The sequence below is a fragment of the Phascolarctos cinereus genome, unplaced genomic scaffold, assembly GCF_003287225.1.
Source record: "Phascolarctos cinereus isolate Bilbo 61053 unplaced genomic scaffold, phaCin_HiC Scaffold_4;HRSCAF=312, whole genome shotgun sequence".
NCBI classification, from domain to species: domain Eukaryota; kingdom Metazoa; phylum Chordata; class Mammalia; order Diprotodontia; family Phascolarctidae; genus Phascolarctos; species Phascolarctos cinereus.
The window spans coordinates 668,036,389-668,059,631 of NW_027555847.1; the positions used below are offsets into that span (position 1 = coordinate 668,036,389).

At 40.2% G+C, this 23,243-nt stretch overlaps 1 protein-coding gene across 1 annotated transcript in view; it reads left to right on the top strand.

Annotated features, from left to right (window-relative positions):
* The window catches only part of MAU2 (MAU2 sister chromatid cohesion factor), an 82,192-nt gene extending 67,725 nt beyond the window's left edge, over positions 1-14,467 (top strand). The window contains exons 18-19 of the mRNA XM_020969318.2: positions 7,043-7,170; positions 8,239-14,467. Coding sequence (XP_020824977.1) covers positions 7,043-7,170; positions 8,239-8,313 — 203 coding nt within the window. The 3' untranslated portion in view covers positions 8,314-14,467. The remainder of the gene's footprint in view (positions 1-7,042; positions 7,171-8,238) is intronic.
* The last annotated feature ends 8,776 nt before the right edge of the window (positions 14,468-23,243 follow it).

A 23,243-nucleotide genomic window follows, 5' to 3' on the forward strand; every position in this document is an offset into this window, starting at 1 on the left:
CTACTCTGTTTAAGATACCAAACCTGTGAAAGGTATTTCACTTGTCATAGAAACCTTCCAGAACTAAGGGTTCCATCCAAGTACATGACAAAGCATCAAGTTCCACTTTAGTGGAGACTCCTCTTTTTAAAGAAATGAGGAAGCCAAGGCCCGAGAAAATTCAGTTCAGTATGCAAGGCATTGTACATGCAAAGGTCAAAACAAAATAATCTCTTTCTTCAAGAAGCTTACCTTCTACTGAGGGGAGACATCATGTATACGGATGAGGAAATTTAAAGGTCATTTGAGGAAGGAGAGGACACTTAACCAGGGGCTCAGGAAAGGCTTTCCATCAGAGATGGCGCCTCAGTTAATCCTTGAAAAAAATAAGGATTTTGAGAGGTAGAGGAAAGGAGGTAGTGCAGTCCAGGTATGGGGAGCAGGTTGTGCAAAGTTGTAGAGACAGGAAAGGAATGGCTAAGTTCATGGAACATTTAGCAGGAAAGTTTAGCTGGAATGTTGAGTGCTTTAAGAAGATTAGTAAGAATAAGGCTGGGAAGGCAGGCTGGAACCACACTGTAGAAGGTTTTAAAATGCCAAGGGTGAGGAGTTTGTATTTTATTCTAGCAGCAAAACAGAACCTCTAAAGATTTTTAAGTAGGAAAGAGAGATAGTCTGACTAGTGTCTTAGGAACATTAATTTGGCAACTCTACAAAAGATGGATTGGGGAAGGGTAAGGCTGGAGACAGGGAGTCCCACTGAGGCTATTTCAGTAGTTCAGACAGTAAGTAAGGAATCCCTGAACTAGGATGGTAGTCATGAAAGTGGAGAGAAAAGAACAGAAACTGTGAAAATAGACTTAACAAGATTTGGCCATGGATTAAATGTGAAAGAGGGGAAAGAGTCTTAAGTGACTTCTGAGTTGTGAACTAGCCTGACAAAAAATGGTGGAGTCCCTAAAGAAGTAGGAAAATTTGGAGGAGGAGTGGGTTTAGCGGGGAAGATAAGTTCTGTTTTGGACATAGTGAACTTGGGATGCCTATGGAACATTTTTAATGAACATGTTAATTTTTAACAATTAGAGATACAGTACTAAAGTTCAGGAGAGAGAATTTAGAGCTGGATTTGAAAGTCATCTGTGTAGGTGATATTTGAACCCAAGATGGTTGGTGTCACTGAGAAAGAAAGAAGAAGCAGGACAGAGCCTTGAACCTACACATAGAGAATGGGATTCTAGATCTAAAGTTGGAAGGGACTTCAGAAACTATCTGGTCCTACCCCCTCATTTTTGTATGAGGAAACTGGATTTCAAGACCCTATATAAGTAACATGCCAAGAGCCAAGCAGGTTATAAACGTCAGAGATAGTGCTTTGAACTCTGGTTCTCTGATTCTACAGCCACTATTCTTTCTGATGTACCTCACTAGGAGTTGGGTGATCCAGAAGAGGAGAAAGATGGAACAGTCAGATAGGCCTGGGAAAAATGAAGAGAGGTCAGTGTCATAGAAGGAAAAATATTAAGGAAGAAAGGTAGTCAGTAGTGTCTAACGTTACCGAGGTGACTTTAGAATGGGCATTGAGAAAAGGTCATTGGATTTAGCAGTTAAGAGATCATTGGCCACATTGTAGAGAGCAATTTCCATTGAGTGAAGTCAGTAGGATTGAAGAACAATGGCAAGGATTGAAAAGTGAGTAGAAAGCAAAGCAATGAAGGCAAATGTAGATGGCCATTTCTAGGAGTTGTCTGTGAAAGTGAGAGGAAGTAAAGAATATTTTAGGGAATAGCAGCATGAAGGGAAGGTTTTTTAAGGATAAGAGGTGTTCTGAGCTTGTTTGTGGCAGTAGGCAAGCAGCCAATGGATAAAGAGAGATTGAAGAAGAAAGAAAAAGGGTTAATTATCCAGATGGCAAGCTCCCAAAGGAGACAGGATTAAGAACACAAGTGAAGGAATTGGCTATGGCAAAGAGAAGGGCCATTTCCTGGTCAGAGACAAGAGTAAAAGAGGAGAGAATGAAAAATAATGCAGAGGGGTTTGTATTTATGGAGTAGAGGAAAAGAGGGAGTTTGTGACAGATGGTCCCTATTTTTTCAATAAATAGGCAGCAAAAATCCTCTGTTGAGAGAGCAAGAAGAAAGGAAGATGTAGGAGATTCAGAATAGTCTCTATGGGGAGTATACTAGTGAGTCACTCAAAGAAGAATAAAAGAATTGTCATGTAGCTGGAAGGGCCCAGTGGAGAGTCAACATAAATCTGTATGGAACCATTCAGCATGGTTGTGGGACTCTGTTTGGCAGCTTTTAGCACCTTGTCACTTGGAGGACAGATAAGTAGCTGTGATCCAGGACCCGGGTTTGGTGAGGCAGGGCAGCAGTAAGACAAAGGATAGAGGAATTCCAGGGTAAATGATAGTATAGAATTATGTTGGTCAAACACTAGGTCAGGATAGCATAGGGAAGAAAGAGAAGTTAAAGCAAGGATGGTAAACTGAAGAAACAAGAAGTGGAAGAGGGACTAAAGAGAAGGAGGAGGAGGGTGAAGGATAGAGTTAGGAGGAGTGGAGAATTTGGAGAAATTGAAGGATAGGAGGCTATGATTGGAAAGAAGCATTTCAGAGTTCAAGATATGGAGTATAGAGGTGTGGTGTGCATCCCAGGGCATGGCTGAGCAGAAAAAAAAAAAGAACTTTCTGACTCAGGGCTACAGCTGAATCCGTAGCAAGGACTCCAGCCCAGGTCTTTTAACTCCTTGAGTCCTGTATCCTTTCTATCACTTGATAGTATCTCTGGTTAATGTAGAGGTGGGGCAGCTCAATGTCACAGTGGATAGAGTGCCAGGCCTAGAGTCTGGAAGAATGATCTTCATGAGTTCAGATCTGGCCTCACACACTTACTAGCTGTGTAACCCTTGGCAAGTCACTTAGCCTTGTTTCCCTCAGTTTCCTCATCTGTAAAATGATCTGGTGAAGGAAATGGCAAACCCCTCCAATATCTTTGCCAAGAAAACCTCAAATGGGGTCACCGAGAGTCAGACACAACTGAGCAACAACAAGCTTGCTTCTTGATTTTAGGTTAAAGTACAAATTCTTCTGTTGGACATTTGAAGTCCTTAGCAGTCAGGCTTCAGCCTGCCCTCCAGGCTCTTTATAACATTCCTTTCCAAGTAGTTAAAAGCAAAACAAATACCACACGCAACTGAACAACAACATATAAAGGCGTATTTTAATACAAGTCTTCATTGGGAAACAAAGGCCACACCATTCCCTTCCCTCCTACACTCTGTCCCTTGGAGGGGAAAAAAATCTTTGCTTTGGTCTCTATTGAAACTACAACTTTCCCTCCATCTTCAGGTGTCCATGCTTTCTGACTTTGTGTTTCTTGCGCTTTGTAGTGCTGGTCTGTATTCTGGAGACTGCAACAGGGAAGGAAGTGTTACTACCCTATGCCACAAGGACATTTCATTCTGATGACAAGGTTCAGTCTTATTGGATGCCAAATGTGGTCTCAGTGGGCATTCTGTTCACATTGCGGGTGGAGTGCCCTTACCAGACGCTCAGCCTAGAACACATTTTGGCCGGGCGTTTCACCAACTATGTCAGTTTATCTTCCTCCATGTCAGTGTTTAGTCTTGGTGCCTTACTTTCCCTTGTGCAGGTGTCTCCTGGAGATCAGGCCATCTTTTTAAGTGGAATCTGGCCCTTCTTTCTGAGGGCTACAGGCAGAGCGTAAGACCCAACCGATAGTTACCTTTCTGGGGTATATGGGGTGTTCGGAGAGGTCTAGCACCTCTAATATGAGAGCTTGCCATGTCCTTTTTAGGACTGCTCATCTACCTTCAGCATCCACCTTTACCCAATTCTTACCTGTGGCTCCAAGAAGCTATAGCGTTCACAGTCACCACACCCCAGTAAAACCTGGCTCGGCAGACAGGCTAAGCCAAGTTGAAGGGAACCAACAGGCCTCAAACCCATCAGTGGGGTAAGGGAATGTCTACCCCAAGCATGTGAAGACTTCCCCTGGTGGAATGGGTAGATGAGAACAATTTGTTCCAATGGCCATGGAAGCAGGTGCTGTGGAGCACTTAGAGCTTGATTGAGCATTGAAGACACCGAAGTTTTTCACCGCATCCCAGGCCATTGCCAGTCATCTTGACTTTTGTCCTGCCGCTGGACTTGGATGACTTTGAAAGAGAGAGTGAGGCTGACTACTTTGTACAACTCTTCCTCACTTAAATCCAGTTCACAAGCAAGTCGAGACACCACCTTGTGATGTCATTGGTCCTCTTGGAAACAAACAATGAACCACAGGTTACCCTTCCTCTTTTGCCACTAGTTAGTCTTGCCAAAGAGAAACCTTGAGCGGCCCTGAGAGATTTGATAGTACGAGCTCCGTTTGACCCTGGAAAACCTCTTTTCTTTTCTGCAGGTCTGGGCCTCTCGGGTTTTCTAATCTATAAAATTGTACAAATTTATCATATCAGAAATGGAACATTTTTCTTCCATACTCATAAAAATAGAGAACTTGGAAAAAGCCCTGGAAATGGTGCTAGTTGCCCTGAGGGCTCAAACCTACTAGTATATTAAGAAGGCTTTAGAAGAAAGCATTGTCTACCCAGGCATTTCTCCCTAGAGGGAAACTAGTTAGAGTGGGGTCAGAAGGAACACAGATATAGGCCTGGGTATCCTCTGTGTCCTTACCATAAGTTAAGCCCATCTTGCCTACTCAAAAGAATATACCTGGAGTGTCTTAATTTCATTTTTAAACTCTATTCCATCTTAATCACTTATCAATACTTATAGCACGTAAAATGTTTGCATTTTTAGATGCCCTGTCTGTATTTTTTTTTAATGTTCTATCTTCCCAGTACATTATGAAGAGTATCCTGTCAGGATTGAATTTAGAAGTTATGGCTGTAGGATCTTAGAATGTGGAATGATAGAATCAGACCTAATAATATAAAGTTGTCAAGAGACAGTAATCAGGAAAGACATATCCCGGTTCTGACACTTAGAGCTGTGGACCTCTGAGCAAATCACTTAACTTCTGTGATCTTTAGTGTGTTCATCTGAAATATGGGAATGATAATATTGTACTACCTAACAGGATTTTTGTAGAGGTATCACTAGATAAATATAAGTCAGACAGATTTGGCCCCAGAGCCTGGTTAAGAAGATGTATCTCAGAGGTGGGGAAACCAGGGTTGTGAAATACTGCATATACTGTCAGATACACTCAGTATTTTAAATAGTTTTGATGAACTGGTTTTTTTTCTCTCTTTAAATCTTTGTTATAAGGAATGTTTTGCTGGAGAAGGAAAGGCATATATTTGGAAACTAATATATTTTAAAAAAAGATAGCAACAAAAATAAGATAAAAAAAAATTTTAAGCCAGAGCTAGTTCAGCCCCTTTATTTTTTACATATGAGAAAACTGAGGAGGAAAGGGACCTGCCCAATATCACAGAGCAAGTCATAGACAAAACTGAAACTAAAGCCTTGGTTTCCTGATTCCCAGTGCAAGGTTCTTTCCACTATAATATAAGTTGTTAATTAACATTGGACTGGGTTCCTGATTGTCAGAGCTTTCAGCTAGAGGAGAGGTGGCTTAAGGGAAAGAATAAATGACTTTAAAGATAAAGCTGTGTGAAAAGAACTGAATTTTCCTTTTACCACAAAATAGGATATTAATTGAACAAAGAATTTTTCTAAAGAAAAGCAAATTAACTCTTACCTGTTTAAGATCATCAGCCAAAAGTTTTTAACAAAGCATTTTATTTTTCTTAAAAAGATCATTCGTTGAACCTCCCTCCCCCATAAAATCCAGTACTGCTCCATGAATCACATATACTAAAATTTAACTAAACTGTTGGCCCTGTTCCATGTAACTGTATTTATAGGTAAAGCTGAATTATCATAAGGGCCGCAGTTAGATCCACTTTATACCAAATTTAGTGCTTTTTGAGGAGGGTGTTAGAGAATGAGTCCATGAATCCATATTAGCAATAGTAATTCATTTCTCTTATATACGGTTAAGAACATTTTGACACATATCTCATTTAATGATCATAACAGCCCTTTAGTGTAGGCAAGGTAGAAACTGTTATCCTCATTTTGTAGGTAATGAAAGTGAGGCTCAAGGAAGTGATGAGAGGACTTGCCCAGATCAATTATTTAGTAATGTAGCCAAAACTTGAACCTAGGTCTCTGATGTCAAATTTTTTCCACTATACCATACTGCTTCTTGCAAAATATGTCCCCAAAATATATTGCTGTCCTCGGAGAGCTTTACATTCTAGTTGGGTTACTTGTGGTGTAATTAAAAAAGCATTTCTTTTGGAAACAGAAGTCTGACTTCAGGTCCTAGCTCTACCATTTACAGCCAGTGTGATGTTGGGAAAGGTACAACCTCTGTGGATTTGTTTTCTCATCTGTAAATTGGAGGTAATGACATTTGCACTATGTACCTCATAGAATTGTTGTAAGGAAAATGCTTTATATACTACAAAAACTTTAACAGTGGAAGCTGTTGTTATCTACCTCTCAGAATTTTTGTGGAGATAACATGATCATGGATTTAGAGGTGGAAGGAATTATAGAGGGCACCTAGTTGAGCAGCCCTTCACTTCTTCTCTGCCCTCCCTCCTTTCATACTCCCTATTTTATAGATGAGGATGCTGAAGCCCAGGGAGCTCTGTGATTTACCCAAGATCATATAGGTGTCAGAGGTAACATTTGAACATAGTTCTCTACTTCAAATCCAGCTGTTTTTCTACTTCGTCACACTGCCTCCCCAAGTTACAGTATGTAAAAATGCTCTTGTAACCGTGAGGCATTATAGAAATGTCAGCTGTTACTGCTAATTGGAGAACAGATGACAATTTAGTCTACAATTACGATGGTAAATAAGGGGTATGGATAAGTACTATAGTAGAGCAGTGAGGAGAGCAACCTCATAAGCCAGAATCTCCAAGGAAGGCTTTTAGGAGGAGATCACACCAGCGAGAACTCGACTAACAGTACCTTATTTAATCATCTGAATGCTATGAGTGTTATTCTTTTTCCCAGATCTGAATAAAGCTTGTGGGAATGCAATGGATGCTCATGAAGCTGCCCAGATGCATCAGAACTTCTCCCAGCAGCTTCTCCAGGATCACATTGAAGCTTGTAGCCTTCCAGAACACAACCTTATCACGGTGAGGGACTTTGGGGGTCTTGGTAGCATTTCCTGCTAAATCAGGGATGGCTCTTTGGTGGAGAAAGATACTTTTTATGGCCAGTTGTCAAATTTCTTAGCTGATATTATCATGGTTGTAAGCTAGTTAACTTCATTCTTCCTTCCCATATATCCAGTTTAGCCCTTTGGGAGATGCCTTCCCTTGATAACATACTAGGCACTAGCTATCTCTGCCCCAAGAAAACCAGCTTTCAGTGTCTGCCTGTGGCTGACAGCTAATTGGTAACATCATCTTTGTATTTGCAGTCATAGAACCTCAGCCTGCAAAGGGACCTAAAAGGTCATCTAGTCCGGTCAGGCTCCTAATATGGAATTCTCTGTGGTATCTTGAAAGGGGAAAGAGAATTGAATCAGCATTTATATAGCACATACTGTGTGCTAGGCACTGTGCTGAGCACTTTGCAAATATTACCTCATTCCCTCCTCACAACAACTCTGCAAGGCAGGTACTATTATTATCCCCATTTTACAGTTGAAGAAGCTGAGGGAGAGAAAGGTTAAGTGGCTTGCCCAGAGTCACAGCTGGTAAGTGTCTGAGGCTGTATTTTAACACAGGTCTTCCTGACCCCAGGCCCGTACCACCTAGCTGCCTCAAAAGGTGACTGTCTGCTTGAACACCTTTAGTACTAGGGTGCTCACTCTTATCTTGAAATGAGGCCCATTCTATTACTAGACAACCTTGATTATTAGAAAGTGCTTCATATTAAACTTAAATTTATGATTCCCAATCGGTTGGGTCCTAGCTTTCTCTCTCAGGTCTACTCTCCTTTCGCTACAACAGTGATCATATCCTCCTAAGTCTTCTGTTCTCTGTTTGCCTCTTTTGATCATCATATGCCCTGGTTTCTGAGGCCCTTCCCCATCCTTGTCACCCTTCCCTGGTTGTGTTCAGACCTGAACAGAATGCTCCAGATAGGGTCTGATCAGGAAATATGAACTGTGATTTACTTCTTGCCAAAGAATAGCATGTTCTTCATTTTCCAGGTTGTAAATTCCATTTTCTTTCATTTCCATGTATGTTTTCCAGTGGACAGACGGGCCACCCCCTGTACAGTTTCAGGCGCAGAATGGACCCACCACCAGCCTTGCTAGTCTCCTGTGAAGGAAAACTCTGCTAAAGTGACACATGCAACTTGGCCCCCTGGGCAGAGGAAAATCTATCATGGGAGACTTTATCCAGGAGGGGAAAATGAGGAATTTCCTGTACAGCCAAAAGCCTTAATCAAGATTAAACACAACGTACATTTCAAAGACTCAAAAAGGACATTTTAAGCTGCTTTTAAAGATGAGAGGTGTGTGTCCCTTACACACGACTTCTGGATTTTTAACTGTATTCGATACTTCTGGTTTTCCTCAGTACAGCATGGTGCAGGATCCAGAACACTGTGAGGGGATAGTGGAGGGGGAAGTCTGTCTTTCCTCATTTACCAAACATCCACTATGTGGAATTCTCCAACCCAATCTTGGTGTTGATTTTTCCAAACCATCACTTAGAAATGGATTCTGACCAGACTGCCAATCACTGCTCTAAATATTTAAGTCCTACCTGAAATGAAGTGCTTCTGGTTGGAGTAGGGCTGGGAGTGGGGAAGAGTCTACTACAAGGCTCCAAGTAGCATGTAGTGTGGGATTTAATCATGACTCTGTGCCTGCGGATGGGTGTGGAGAGCTGGCAAACTTCAAAATCCTTCTCTTAAGGAAGTCCCACGTCTTGATGCTGTTCTGTAGTAAATCACCGAGTGTACCCAGATTAAATCAGTTCTTCTCTAGTGAAGGTGAAAAGTAAGGTTGGTTACTTTTTAACCTTTCATTGCCTGAGTGAGTAGCCATGTGTTATGAGTGTCCTCCTCTCCCATAACTCCTTAATGCATCACTTGGACAACTTTAAAGAATAAAGCTTGAAGGTCTAAGTTTAGCTTAACCCCAAAATCCAAATTTGAGGCAGATACCTGGAGAGAATAAATCACTTTGGAAACAATGCACATTTGTACAGAAAATGGCTTTTTCAACATACCTTTTGAATATCCCATTATTCAACAGGCTTTCAGTCCTGTACTACACTGAACTTTTTGGTCAGGCTCACTTAGAAGTCCAAGAATGCCAGCTTCCAAGTGTAAGGCACCTTGATGTACTACACTGTTCTGTTGTGTATATTATTATACATAAATATATATATATATGTATGTATGTATGTATGTGTTGTGTACTTATATATCTACAGAGCTAGAGGCTTGTGTTTACATTTCCCCTAATAACAGGAACTGATTGGGGGAGGTATCGTGAGGTTCCTCACTTTGATTTAAACATACCCCTCTGCCCAGCTTGGAATGAAAGGCACGTTGAGGAGGCACTGTCATCACCTTTGAAAACCTGTTTTCAGTAGCAAAACATTCCCTTTTAAAGGACTCCAGGATTAATGATTTTGGTTATAGTGATTAACAGGGCCAAGATAGCCATGTAGCATGTGGATGCTATGCACTGAAAATGACAACTCTCCAAAGATCTCAGTTTCCATTTTGCAAGCAACCAGCACAATATCTGGCTTGTGGTAAGCTCTTAATAAATGATGATTAAAGTGAATTAGCCCACAAGTTAAATGGGCCTAAGATAGGCTAAGCAGGATACTCTACTTGGTGGTAGGAATGCCAGTGAGCTGATAGAGAAAGACAAGAGTTTCACATGAAGCACTTCCCCCAGATGCTTTCCAGGGGTAGCTGTTGTTTTTGGTTTCCTGGCCTAAGTCATAAACCTGATTAATTCTTTCCTCTTTGAGTAGGCTGGAGGTTCAAAGGAAAGACCCTTTCAGGTCACTTTAGGAGCACTAGTACAAGAAGAGTTCTACACTTGTTTTCTTCCAAACCACCAGTGCTTGCTGAGCTAACCAGTCCCAATGTACAAGGTTGGCAAGGCTCTCAGGATAGATTTGATTTAAATCAGCTGAACTGTATTTCTTATTTGGGATGATCTCTTTCAGGAGGGAAGTTAGCAGATTTATTCATCTTTCTTATTTATACATCTAATGGGAAGCCTAATTTGAAGTAAGATGTCCTATCATAAATGGCATTATTGCCCTTCTGTAAAGGAAAATATGTTTGAATTTTCATGTCAGAGGAGCCCACGTTCAGTGTATGCATTCAGCACTGACAACTGTAATAATGACAGCTTATTTAACCTAACAGGTGTTTGCCCACCCTTAATCAGAAATGTGTATATTCTTCTTTAATTAGTTCATTAGGAACTGCTGTCTCAGAAACAAGTTAGGCCTACATACCTTGAATTATGTGAAAATCCTTTTCTTTCTTTTGAAGACCTGAGAAAAGGGGTGAGTTAGCAAAGCCTTGGAATTAGAATGTTGAGGTTGGAAGAGATCAGTTAGTGAAATCTAATCTTACAGAAGAGGAAACTGAATCAAAGACTTGGGAATTGACTTGCCTCGTCATACAGCTAGTCACTTGCTCTTCTCATGGAAAATGTTGCCATCTCTGTGCAGCTTTTGAAAGCTCCTAAGATTGCCTTCTGGTCCGTAGGAGTGAAACAGAAGCCCTAGTATAGTGTAACTGAAAGAATAATGGGCCAGGAGTAATGAAACCTGGCTTCTCTTCTCAATTCTGACATCAGTTAACTAGATGTGTGATCTTGAGCAAATCACTTAAATTGTTTGGGCTTCAGTTTTCAGCTTTTTTTTTTTTAGGTGTAGGGGCAGGGGCAGGGGTGGACAGAGAATGGCAGTGAGGAAAGTCTGAAGAGGATTAAATGATCTCTAAGATCCCTTGAAGCCCTAATCTTCTGTGATTCTGTGAAGACGCTGGGCTACATACTCGCTTCCTGTCCCCTACCTCTTAAGTGATAGACATCCTTCATATAACATCCTTCATGTAAACAAAGTTGTTTTGAGGGAGGTGAAAAGGCTTCCAGGGAAATAATGGCCTCTGGCAAACAAAGACCTGGGAGCCTTCCCAGCCCCGGTCTGTTCTTGGCACATAAGTCTCTTTTTGTCAATACCTGGTGTAAATAGCCCCTGCAGCCCTTGGTCTTTGTTACAAGCTTCAGGAAGAAGCCTCCCCAAGACAACTAGCAGTAAAGCAAATTGGAGTCAGTAAAGGCGAAAAGTGAAAACCAAGTTGGCTTACAGACTTCTAGGACCCCTTTCCCTTCACTTTGGCTTTGCTCTGACCCCTCATAATGTACAGACCCTTCACATCCACCTGGCCTAGGTGAACTAACCTCTGAATCCCACTGTTTCCATTGTCTTGTACAGCATTATAACTGGGTGTATATTAATTTATTTTGTGGCTTTACACACTTCTAGGGCATTCATATATAGCACAATTTTAACTACAGGCCTTGTATTCTTGGTTATTAAATGGTCCACCTTAGCCTTGCTTAAGTCAGACTGCGTGAGTACCTGTATGTGGTGTGCCTGCTTTAGTTTCACCTTCCCATAGGATCCTAAAATAATAAAAATAGCATATATATGTATATATGCGTGTGTGTGTGTGTGTGTGTGTGTGTGTGTGTGTGTGTGTGTATATATATGTATATATATATATATATGTATATATATATATATATATATATATATATATATATATATATATATTAGTGCTTACTATATGCCAGGCACTGTACTAATAGCTTTACAATTATCTCATTTGATCTTTACAACAACCCTGGGAGATAGAGACTATTATTATCCACCAATTTTACAGATGAGACGAAGGCAAGCACTAGGTAACTTGTCCAGGGTCACACAGCCAGTAAGTTTCTGAGATCAAATTTGAACTCAGGTCTTCCTGACTCCAGGCCCAGAGTTCTTTCTGCTGTGCCAGATAGTTGCCCAAGAAGGGGCCTTAGAGATCATCTAGTCTGATTCCTTTATTTTACAAATGAAAAAACTAAATTCTAGAGAGAGAACTTAACCAAAGTGTTATACAGTAAGAAGCAGAATCTAGTTATCCGATTCTAAATAAATTACTCTTTCTCCTTATAACACAGCCTCCTTCAACAGTAGCTAGCTAGAAAGGATTCATTGCCCAGGTTACTACGTGAGACAGGTAAGATGCTTTAGACATGTATGAATGAGGACTCAGCAGCATCCCAATCCTCTTCCTGGACAAATGGTTAGAATTTGTCAGCCATTCTCCTTGCAGATTTGGTATTGTGATAAAGAGAGGCCTTATATTCTTTCTCTCCTTTGAATCCTACAGGGTCATGGTGATCATAGAGGGTAAGATAAGGCCAACTCTTGATTGTCTTCACAATCAACTAAAGGGTGTATTAGCAAGGCCAGTTCCAGTAAGTGAAGATGTCACCAACATCAGTACTAGATCAGCTAACCTTATGTCTGGGCAGTGAGGGAACACACCATCCACTGAACTAGAAATCAGAGAATTTTTAGTTGGCAGGGATCTTAAAGGACATCAGTCTCCCGCATAATGGAGCAAAATTCCATATCCTTACTACTCTAATTTCACCTTACGAATCAAAACAGAAAAAAGCATATGAGCTTTTGTCTTTATGAAGCTTTCATATAATCAAAAATATTCTCGTGATCTTCATCCAACGTTCCCTTTGAGGACTAGTTTGCACAGCACATACAATGGTTGCAGTTTTAGGTGCCGTCATGAGAATGAACAGCAAGCAGTATTTGAGGAGAACATAGGCTACATGAAAGGGCAAATAAATAACTTTTTTACACTAGGATGCTGGGTGGGAAAGATGTCTCTTTTGCATATATTGGGCAGACCCTGTCTTTCTTGGCTGGAAAGACTAGATTTCTGCTTTTGGCAAGCAGTAAGCTGAAGGATTCACGGAAGGATGATTGTGTTACCAAACCAGTCAAGGAAAAATTGGATTCAGAAGTTTTGTTTGTCTTTCAGAATAAGCATCCCATATTTTATTACTGTTTTTATTTGGTTAATAAAGTTTTGTTTTGTTTTGTTTTGTTTTAGAGACCACTTGCAGAGGGACTTTAGTACAAAACCCAGTGTTTTATTCTTGGGAATTAAGGTTTTTCAAACCTCTGTCCACAGAACTAGTGAATCCTAGAATGTCAGGGCTGGAAGGATCCACCAAGCAGAATGTCAGAGCAAGAAAAGACCTTAGGATTTAGAAAAGGAGTAACATCACAAGTACATGAGAAAGGCAGCATGGCAGTGGAGAGAGAGCTGGCGTCTGAGCCATGAAGATATACGTACGTGCTCTGCAACCCTAAGCAAGTTGCTTGACCTATCTGTTCCAGGAAACTGAAACTAAATATTTTACTTGCTGATCAAAATTGATAGGAGGAGCATCCTCACTCAAAATTCTCTACATGAATGAAACCACAAATCTAGACTAATAAAAGAAGAAGAAAAAAAAAAGGTAGGCCACGTAATCATATATCCTGATATATATAAGTGTCATTATTTTTTTTTAATTTAAATAATTAGTCATTGGTCCATAACATCTGGAAGCAGTTACACAGCAATAGGGACAGGCAGTTGATGAAGTAATACTAGCCTGTTTATTCATAGGTGTTAGTTAATTTAGTAAATATGTTTTGCTAAAAATCTCAGGTGGACCACATGTCCTAGAATTTCAGGGTTGGAAGGGGCCTTTCATGTAGTCAAACGAGATGGCACAGCTAATTAATGCTAGAGGTGTGAAAAGTTCTCTAAGTTGTATTACCACCGCTGCCTCAGAAATAAGTTAGGCCTACATATCTTGGAATAGGTGAAAATCATCCAACTTTCACTGCAGTTTACTCTAACCATGCTCTTCCTCAGTTCCCTGTAGTTATAAGCATTTGTGACTTGTCTAAATTTTATATTTTCCTCAGCACTTGGTACAGGGCTTTGCACACAGTAGGTGCCTAACATGTTTGTTGAATAGATAAATTTTAAAGGTGGGAACAATTTATTTTGGGGCAGTGGGAAAATCATCCTTGTTTCAATTTGTACAAAAATATAGATTTGGTGATAAATACAAAATTCTTGGTCACTGTGGATGAAATCATCCATTTGTTGCCTAATTTGTTGGTTACATTAAGAGATTTTAACATTCTGTGTATGACATAGATTGTGTTTTCATTTGTTTGTTTATTCCATTGTTAACCGTGCTTGTAAATCCTGCTGAGGCTTTTAACCAGAGAAACTACATGTATATACAATAATGTTGCTGTATAATAAGACATAACCACTTGCCTTAGCGTGTCTATTGTTAAATTCTTTTTTTCTTCTATATTAGAATTTTAAATAAAATAAGTTGACAGGAAACCCTTACTATTCTTGAATTCTAATTTTAAATATTTGCAACGTTCTTTGCCAGTCCCAACCATCCCTTATCAAAGGCTCAGAAAATCTGAAATAAGAGAAGTGGTTTAGGGAAACCTCCACATAAAAGATCAGTCCTGTCTATAACATTACCAAGTGTTGATTTATCTTCTGTTTGAAGGGGTCTAGAAAAGGGAAAATCACTACCTCACCAGGCAGCCCATTCCACTATCATACAGCTTTGTAAGGATTTTCTTCCTGGAATCAGATTGAAATTTTCCTTTCTCGTTTATGCCCATTTGGTCATAATTCTGTCCTTTGGAGCCGAGCAAAACCAATTTAATCACTCTTCCAAATAAGAACTTTTCAAATATCTAAACATCCCCGTTTGCTTGAATTGATCCTCATATAGCATGATCTTCAGTCCTCTCACTTTCCTGATCTTTCCTTTTCTGCATGTGCCCCACTTTGTCAATATCCTTTCTAGATTCTGTTGGTGAAGATTATATTTCAACTCAAAGTATATTTTGTTGTTGAATCGGTCAGTTGTGCCTGACTCCATTTGGGGTTTTCTTGGCAAAGGTAATAGAGTGGAGTGGTTTGCCATTTCCTTCTCTGGCACATTTTTACAGATGAGGAAACTGAGGCAAACCGGATTAAGTGACTTGCCCAGGGTCACACAGCCAGTAAGTGTCTGAGGCCAGATTTGAACTCAGGAAGATTAGTTTTTCTGACTTCAGGCCCAATGCTCTATCCACTGTGCCACCTAGCTGCTCCTGAAAATTGTTTAGTAAATACTGGGTCCGTAGTGCTACGCTGAGCACTGGAAATACAAAAACAAAAATGAGAAGTGTCCCTGACCTCAAAGAGTTATGATTCTGCTCGGAGAATTCAACCTCCACACCAATAAATAAATACAAGACAATTTGAGCAGAGAAAGAGGACCGCCAATCAGGATAATCATTGGAGTCTTTAGGTCAGTGGTGGTCCTTGAAAGGAGCCCTGCATTTTAAGAGGTGGAGGTGAAAAAGGGCTCCATTCCCAAGGCATAGAGGTAGGAGCTGAAACAGCAACTCTAGGTGATGAATGGTACGTAGGCTAGTCTGGCTGGGATGTACATGGGAGAGGATGACAAAATGAGCCTGGAAAGATAGGTTGAAAATAGATGATGAAAGACTTTAAATGCCAGGCTAAGGAGTTTGTGTTTTATCCAAGTGATAACAGCAGGAACTAAAGATTTTTGAGGGGTGAGGAAGGAGAGAAACCAGTATTTATTACGTGCCTATTATATGCCGTGCACTGTGTGCTATGGTGCTTAATGAGTCTTATCTCATTTATCCTCAAAACTACCCTGGGAGGTAAGTGCTCTTATTATCTCCCTTTTGCAGGTGAGGAAACTGAGGCAGGCAGAGGTTAGGTGACTTGCTCAAGGTCACACAACTAGGAAGAGTCTGAGATCACTTTTGAACTCAAGACTTCTGGACTCTCTCTGTTGCATCATCTAGCTATTTTGTTGTAGAACACTGCAATTCAAGAAAACTTCCTCACCTCTTCACGTCAGCTGTTGTAGCTGATTAGTTTTAACCCAATTCTAGTATTTTACATTCTCAGTTACATTTCGCCTTAGTAGTTCTGACACATTATGCCTGCCTGTCAAGATCTTTTTGGATCCAGTGGATAGAACACCAGCCCTGGAGTCAGGAGGACCCGAGTTCAAATGCACCTTCAGACACTTGACATTTACTAGCTGTGTGACCCTGGGCAAGCCACTTAACGCCATTGCCTAGGGAGGAAAAAAAAGATCTTTTTGGATCCAAAATCTGTTATCTAAACTATTAGCTATCTCTCCTAGATTTGCATCATCCACAGATTTGGGGAACGAGTCATCTATATCTTCATCCAAGTACTTTGTTTTTTAATGGCGAACACATAACAACCAAGGATAGAGTCCTATTTTGACATTCTACTAGAGAGCTCCATCTAGGTTGACATTAATTTATTAATCATTCCTTGCCTCCATCCATTTGAATTAATTCTGAATTAATTATAAATGTACTAGTGTCCAACCCGTACTCTCCATTTGATCCACAAGGATATCGTGAGAGACTTTTTGAATTGCCTTGCTTTTTAGCAAGGCCCTGATTTTACCCAAGTATACTGTGGAACTGCCCCAATTTACCAGTCTTGTCAAAAAGGGAAATTAAGTTAATCTGACATAATTTGTTCTTGATGAACTTATGCTAACTTTTATTGATCAACCATTTCCCTTTGCAAATGCTCACCAATTATTTCTTTGTTCTCTAATTTTGCCCAGACTCAGTGTCAAACTTACTGGCCTATAGTTTGAAGGGAAAAAAAAGTATTTTCTTCCATGTTTTTTGAAAATAAAATATTTGTTGGTTGCCTTTGCCTCCCAATCTCAACATTTTAAAAATTCTGCCCTTTCATTACATCAGGGACAGAATCTACAAGCTTCTACCTATCATTTGTTCAGTGACGGATGCTTTCAATCAGGAAGGTGCTGCCTGCAAGTCAGTGGAAAGAATGGCTTTTGTTAATGCCTTGTTTCTTGGTCTCCAGTTCAGAGTGTTTCTCCACCTACAATAGGTACTAGACAGGCTTTTTTTTTTTTGGTGAAGCAAGGGGGTAAAGTGACTTGTCCAGGGTCACACAGCTATTAAGTGTCAAATGTCTGAGGCCAGCTTTGAATTCAGGTCTTCCTGAATCCAGGGTCGGTGCTCTATTCCCTGTGCCATCTAGCCGCCCCTACAGAGGCTTTTGTATTCCAGGTGATCTCAAGAGAGAATCCACTAAGAACAGTGATGTGATACTGGTTTTGAAGAAGTAACTTTATTCATCCTTGATTCTCCTGGTAGTAACTAATAGAGTCATTTATGTTTGGAGTTTCCTCAGGAATCATAAAACACACAAGGCCAGGGATGGGCAGGCCCTTAAAACACAGAACATAGCAGTCAATCCTCTGTGACCAGTAAGATTCCAGATAAGATGTCTTAAGGAAGTGACAGAGACACCCCTACCCAGAGGCATATTTGGCCCTCCATCCTCACTCACTACCTGGAGGGTGGGAGCCCCAGCTCTTCTCAGGAACTAGGACCAAAAGCCTCCTTAACACATGACCTCCTGGATTTCTCTTTGGGGAGGTGGTGCTTTCTCTGTCTCTTATTACTGTGTTTTGCCTGCCATTGCCATCTGAGACAACAGTGCCTCAGCTTTCCACCACTGTCAAGTGTCCAACTAGGTTGGAGCTATGGCTGATAAGAAGAAATGAAGCATCCCTCCTACTGCCAACAGCACAGTTTCCTGGCTTCAGCCTTAGCCCCACTTTTTCTCCTAAATTGTGGTACAAAGGAATGATGAAACAAAGGGCCTGCACGCTCCCCAGGGCTAGAGACCTTCTTCTTGTTCTCATTAAATGAAAATATTTTTCTAATGTTTTACTGTTTGTTTCCTACATAGCTGTCACTCGCTAATACCACTACCTGACTTCCATCAAATAGAATTCTCTCTTGCAACAAAAGGGAAGGGGAAGGGAATGAGTATTTATGGAGCACCTGCTGGACACTATTGTATCTCATTTGATCCTCACAACAACCCTGCGAGGTAGGTGTTACTATTATCCCCATTTTACAATGAGGAAACCGAGGCAACAGAGGTCAAATGACTTGCCCAAGGTCTCATAGCTAGGACATGTTTGAGGCTAAAATTGAACTCAGGACTTCCTGACTACAGGCCCAGCATTCTGTGCACTATATGGCACCCCCTAGCTCCCCAAAGAAGCACAGGTGAATAACACAAACTGCTTTCTCTGACACTGTATCCTTAATTTCATATTTGTAGTCCACCACATGACCTTCCCAACCACTATTACCATCAACCCTCCCACCTCTGCTTTGATTAACTGAATATCCAATTAACTAGTACTCACCCTTTTCTATGACTGGCCAAGTCCCAACCATTGCTCCTCCAATCCTTGCGATTAAGAGTTGTCATCTCCCTTTCCCCTCACTCATCCCTATCAAGCTCAACTGTACCCTTTCCAATGACCTATCTTCCTCTGTCCACTGTGCCCTCTGGAGCTCTCACTTTCTTACTAAAAAAAATAAAAATAAAAAAACCAAAAAACTCCCCTTTATCCTAAAATGTTTTCTTCACATTCTCCATCTTCTTGTACTCCTAGAGATCTGACTTTCTTGCCTGGTCTTACCTGGCCACTCTGTCATGCCAGTTGCTCCATCTATCACATCAACACAGGCCAGAAGCAGAATCAGCAGACTCCTGGTTCCCCACTTTAGCATCCATACACTTCCTCCAGCACAGTCACTCAGCTATGTACACATACCAATTGATACCTTCTTTTTTTTTTCTTTTTCAAAGGGTTCAATAGTCTTCATGAGTCTGGCTCATGGTTTTCCTGTCTGCTCTGACCCCTGTCCTCATACTTGGTGATTTCAAAATGTATGTAAATGTCTGCTTTGACTCACAGGCCTCTTCAACTCCCAAGACTTATGTCTCTACCCCAAAAGGCTGTGTCAAATCCTAGCCCTCGCTAATACCCCCAAGTAACTATACCACCTTCATCATTTTGCACCCTAAGATTTCCCTCACTAAACATAATTTCCTGTTTTTTCAGGTGTCCCTTTGTCTCTTGTATGTCTCTCTCTCTGTCTCACAAAATTACACAATCACAGAGGAAGGAAGGAAGGACGGACGGAAGGAAGGAAGGAAGGAAGGAAGGAAGGAAGGAAGGAAGGAAGGAGGGTGAGAGCTCAAAAGGCATTAAGTCCAACCCATACCCTGTACACCATGGCCAGCTAGTAGTTAAGGTAAAAGGTAGCTAAGTAGTTATCTACCTTTGCTTGCACACTGTCAGTGATGGGAGGAACTTAGTTTCTTCAAAGGTAACCTAGTCCATTCCACTCTGTTAGGAAGTTTTTTCCTCAATTAAGCCTGTATTTTTCTCTACATAGCTTCCACCCAGTGGTCCTAATTCTATCCCCTGAGACAAAGCAGAATATATCTAATCCCTCTTCCATATGACAACCCTTCAAATGTCTGAAGACAAGAATCAAGTCCCCACTAAATCTCCTTTCCAGGCTAAAAATGCTTGGTTCTTAGAAACTAAGTAGATGCCCATCAATTGAGAAATGGCTAAACAAATTATGGCACAAGAATGGAATGGAATATTGCTGTGTTGGGAGAAACAACGAACTTGATGAATACAGAGAAGTATGGGAAGTTTTATGCATAGATAAAAAGTAAATAGAACTGCTAAACAAAATGATATGCACAATGACTACAACAATGTAAATTGATAGAATAATGAAATCATTGAAACTGAATGCTACAAAATTATAACAAACAACCTTGGCCCCAAAGAAGAGATATGAGAAAACACATCCTCCTATTTCTTTGTGGAGGTAGGGACAAGGGTGTTTAATACCATTTATGACAACATTATTTACACAGTGTAGGTACATACATATACATATATATATAATAGATATATTTGTTAGTTTTGTGAAACTTTTTCGCCCTTCTGCCTCTTGTTTTACTCTTTATTATAATCGGTGGCCCTTTCTTATAAGTTTTGTGAAAACAAAAAAAAAATAAAGATCTCCCAGTTCTTTCAACTGAGCTTCATATGGCAAGATCTGAGGTCCTTTTCTATGCTTGTACCACTCTTCTGGTGCTCCTCCAATTTATCAATGTCCTTATAAAAAGATGGTGTCTAAAACTAAACTCAGTACTAAAGATATGGTCTGACCAGGGCAGAGTACATATAGTACTATCACATCCATAGTACTGGACCATGTCTCTCAATGCAATCTAAGAACACGTGAGCAATGTGAACATTGTCACATCTCACTTGTTGAGGTTAAAATTAATTAAAACTTCCAGATTTAAAAAAAAACACTTTAAAACTATTATTTAGCTTCTCTTCTCCATTTTTATACTTGGGAAGTTGATTTTTTTGAACTCAAGTGTAAAATTTTACATTTGTCCTTATGATATTTCATCTTATAGATTCCATTTAGTAGTTTACCCTAGGGGTGTCACTCAAATAGAAACCATCTGTACGTAAGGATCCCTGAAAGAAATATTGACTTTGTTTTGGGCTTTTTTTTTAAAGGTGAAACTATGTTCTGTTGTATTTTTATTTATTTGGTTAAATATTTCCCAATTACATTTTAATCTGGTTCCAGCTCTCTCAGTAGTGTTGGGGGTAGAGGGTGGGGAAGGGACTGCCAGCCCTGTTTGACACCTATGGTCTACCCTGTCAAGATCTTTCTGGATCCTCCTGACCATTATCTAGTGTGGCAGTTATCTTTTTCAGCTTTCTGTCATCTTACACTTTGATAAGCTTGCTATTTATTCATTCAAATAATTGATTCAAATGGTTAAACAGCACCGTTAACCTTTGCTAGAGATCGCCTTCCAAGTTGACATAGAACCATTCATGACTAAGAATGACTATTCTTTGGGTCCAGTCATTCAACCTATTTCTAAATCCACCTAATTGTTCTATCATCTAGCCATATCTCTCTATCTTATCCATAAGGTTAGCATGAAAGACTTGTCAAGTGTCAAAAAAAAATCTGTGATTTCATAGATTTGGAGCCTCTTCCAACAACGCAGATTGCAACCCATCCGGGCCTTTACTTTCTGTGTCACTCTTGTCCATATCTTTCTACTAATTCACCACGTGGGCACACCCCATATATTTCTATTGACACTGAGAAGTTACAAGTAGAGCACACTGGCTGTCTACCTCTCACACCTCCCATGATACACCCATCTTTGATACTTAGCCAGCCAATATTTTCTTCATATGATACAATTCCTCAAAGACATCTTTTGCTCTTTTTATTTAAAGTTTCTCAATGATTATATGTTGTAACTTGCTCACACGCCTACCATGCACCTCTCCATTGGCCCCCCATGTAATCTTCATTTTTAATATTTCTGAGACCATTTTATTTCAAGTCTGCCATACAACAGTAACTCCAGTAGAATGTTGTTATTCAAAAGATGGGCCTTTGCTATATAGTCTGAAGGTAATCTAGTTCACTGTCTGGACCCTCCTTGCACCTCTTACCGCCTGACCCAGTTACACATACAAGCTTTATATTAGAATTGTAATTTGGTAATGGATATTCCTCCTGTGGATGGTCAAGCTAAACTCCTTGGAGTTTACAATTCTCATCCAGCAGGCTCTGCAAATATTCTGGGGCTTAATACCATCAGCCCAATTTCATTCTCAAACAGGAATACCTAAAATATCTCACTATCCCAAGGAAATCCATCTTCAGCTTGGATCCAGTAATAGATCTTTTTGATCACAGTGGCAAATTCTTTTGGCAAAAATACATCTCCCTGTTTTATTTCTTACTCAATGTTTATGATCATAGCATTGTTAAACAGTCATTTCTATTATATCTTTCAAGGAATCTTTAATTATATTAATGTATGAATGAGAAACAGTCACCTTGTTGAAAAAGAGCCTGGAAGGCTGTATTCTGTTCCACCCAATCAGATGCTTCACTAAAATCTGGGACAGCTATATATACATAGCATTCTCCTGATCTACCTATCTAGTAACCTTGTAAAAAAAAAAAAAAGAAAGAAAATTAGGTTAGTCTCACATGACCTGATCTTTTTTCCTCCACGTTAGTAGCTTTTATTTTTAGAGTTTATCTTGCATCAAAATCATTTCCCAATATGTGTCCCTAGTCCAATCAAATATTCCTTTGCAATAAAGAGAAATTTAAGCAAAACTGTCCCAAATCTACAAAGCAACCTAGCCTGATATCTTGTACTTATTTATGGGCATGTTGTCTTCCCCATAAAATGTAAGCTCCTTGAGAGCAAGGACTGTGTTTCTTATATTTGTATTCTACCACCACCCTCTACCTGGCACAACACCTATTGTTTACTAAATGCTTGTTGATTGGTTTGTTTTTTATTGTTCAGTCATTTTTTGTTCAGTCATGTCCAGCTCTTCCTGAACCCATTTGGGGTTTTCTTGGCAAAGATACTACAGTGTTTTGCCATTTCCTTCTCTAGCTCATTTTACAGATGGGGAAACTGAGGCAAACAGGGTTAAGTTATTTACCCAGTTAATAAGTGTCTGAGAATAGATTTGAACTCAGGAAGATGAATCTTCCTGACTTCAGGCCCAGCACTCTTTCCACTGTGCTACCTAGATGATTTATTACTTGATTGATTAAATCCTTCCTAGAAACCAGCCAGCGTGTTTCTTAGACTTTTTTCTGAGACAAAAATCCCAAGTTGAACCATTGCAATTCATCTAACTTCATCAGCACTTTAGTGTTTATTTCATTTACATAATTGTATTCATTGTTGTTGTCATTCCCAATGACATCAAGGGGTGATGTCTTGACTTGTGTGAATTGGATTTAAGTGAGGCAGAGTTGCACAAAGTCATTATTAGCTTCACTCTTTCTTCCAGAGTCACTGAAGTCCAGTGGCAAGACAAAAGTCAAGATGACTGGTGATGGCCTGGGATGGCATCTTCAATGTCTGACCAAGCTCTGAGTGTTCCACAGTCACCTTCATGGCTATTGGAACAATTTGTTCTTATTTGCCCATTCCACGAGGGGGAGTCTTCACATACTTGGGATAGACATTCCCCTAACTCACCAATGGGTCTCAAGGTGGTTTAGCTCCTCTGCTGAGATGGTTTTACTGGGGTGTAGCCACTGAAGCTTCTTGGAGCCACAGGTGAGGGTTAGATAAA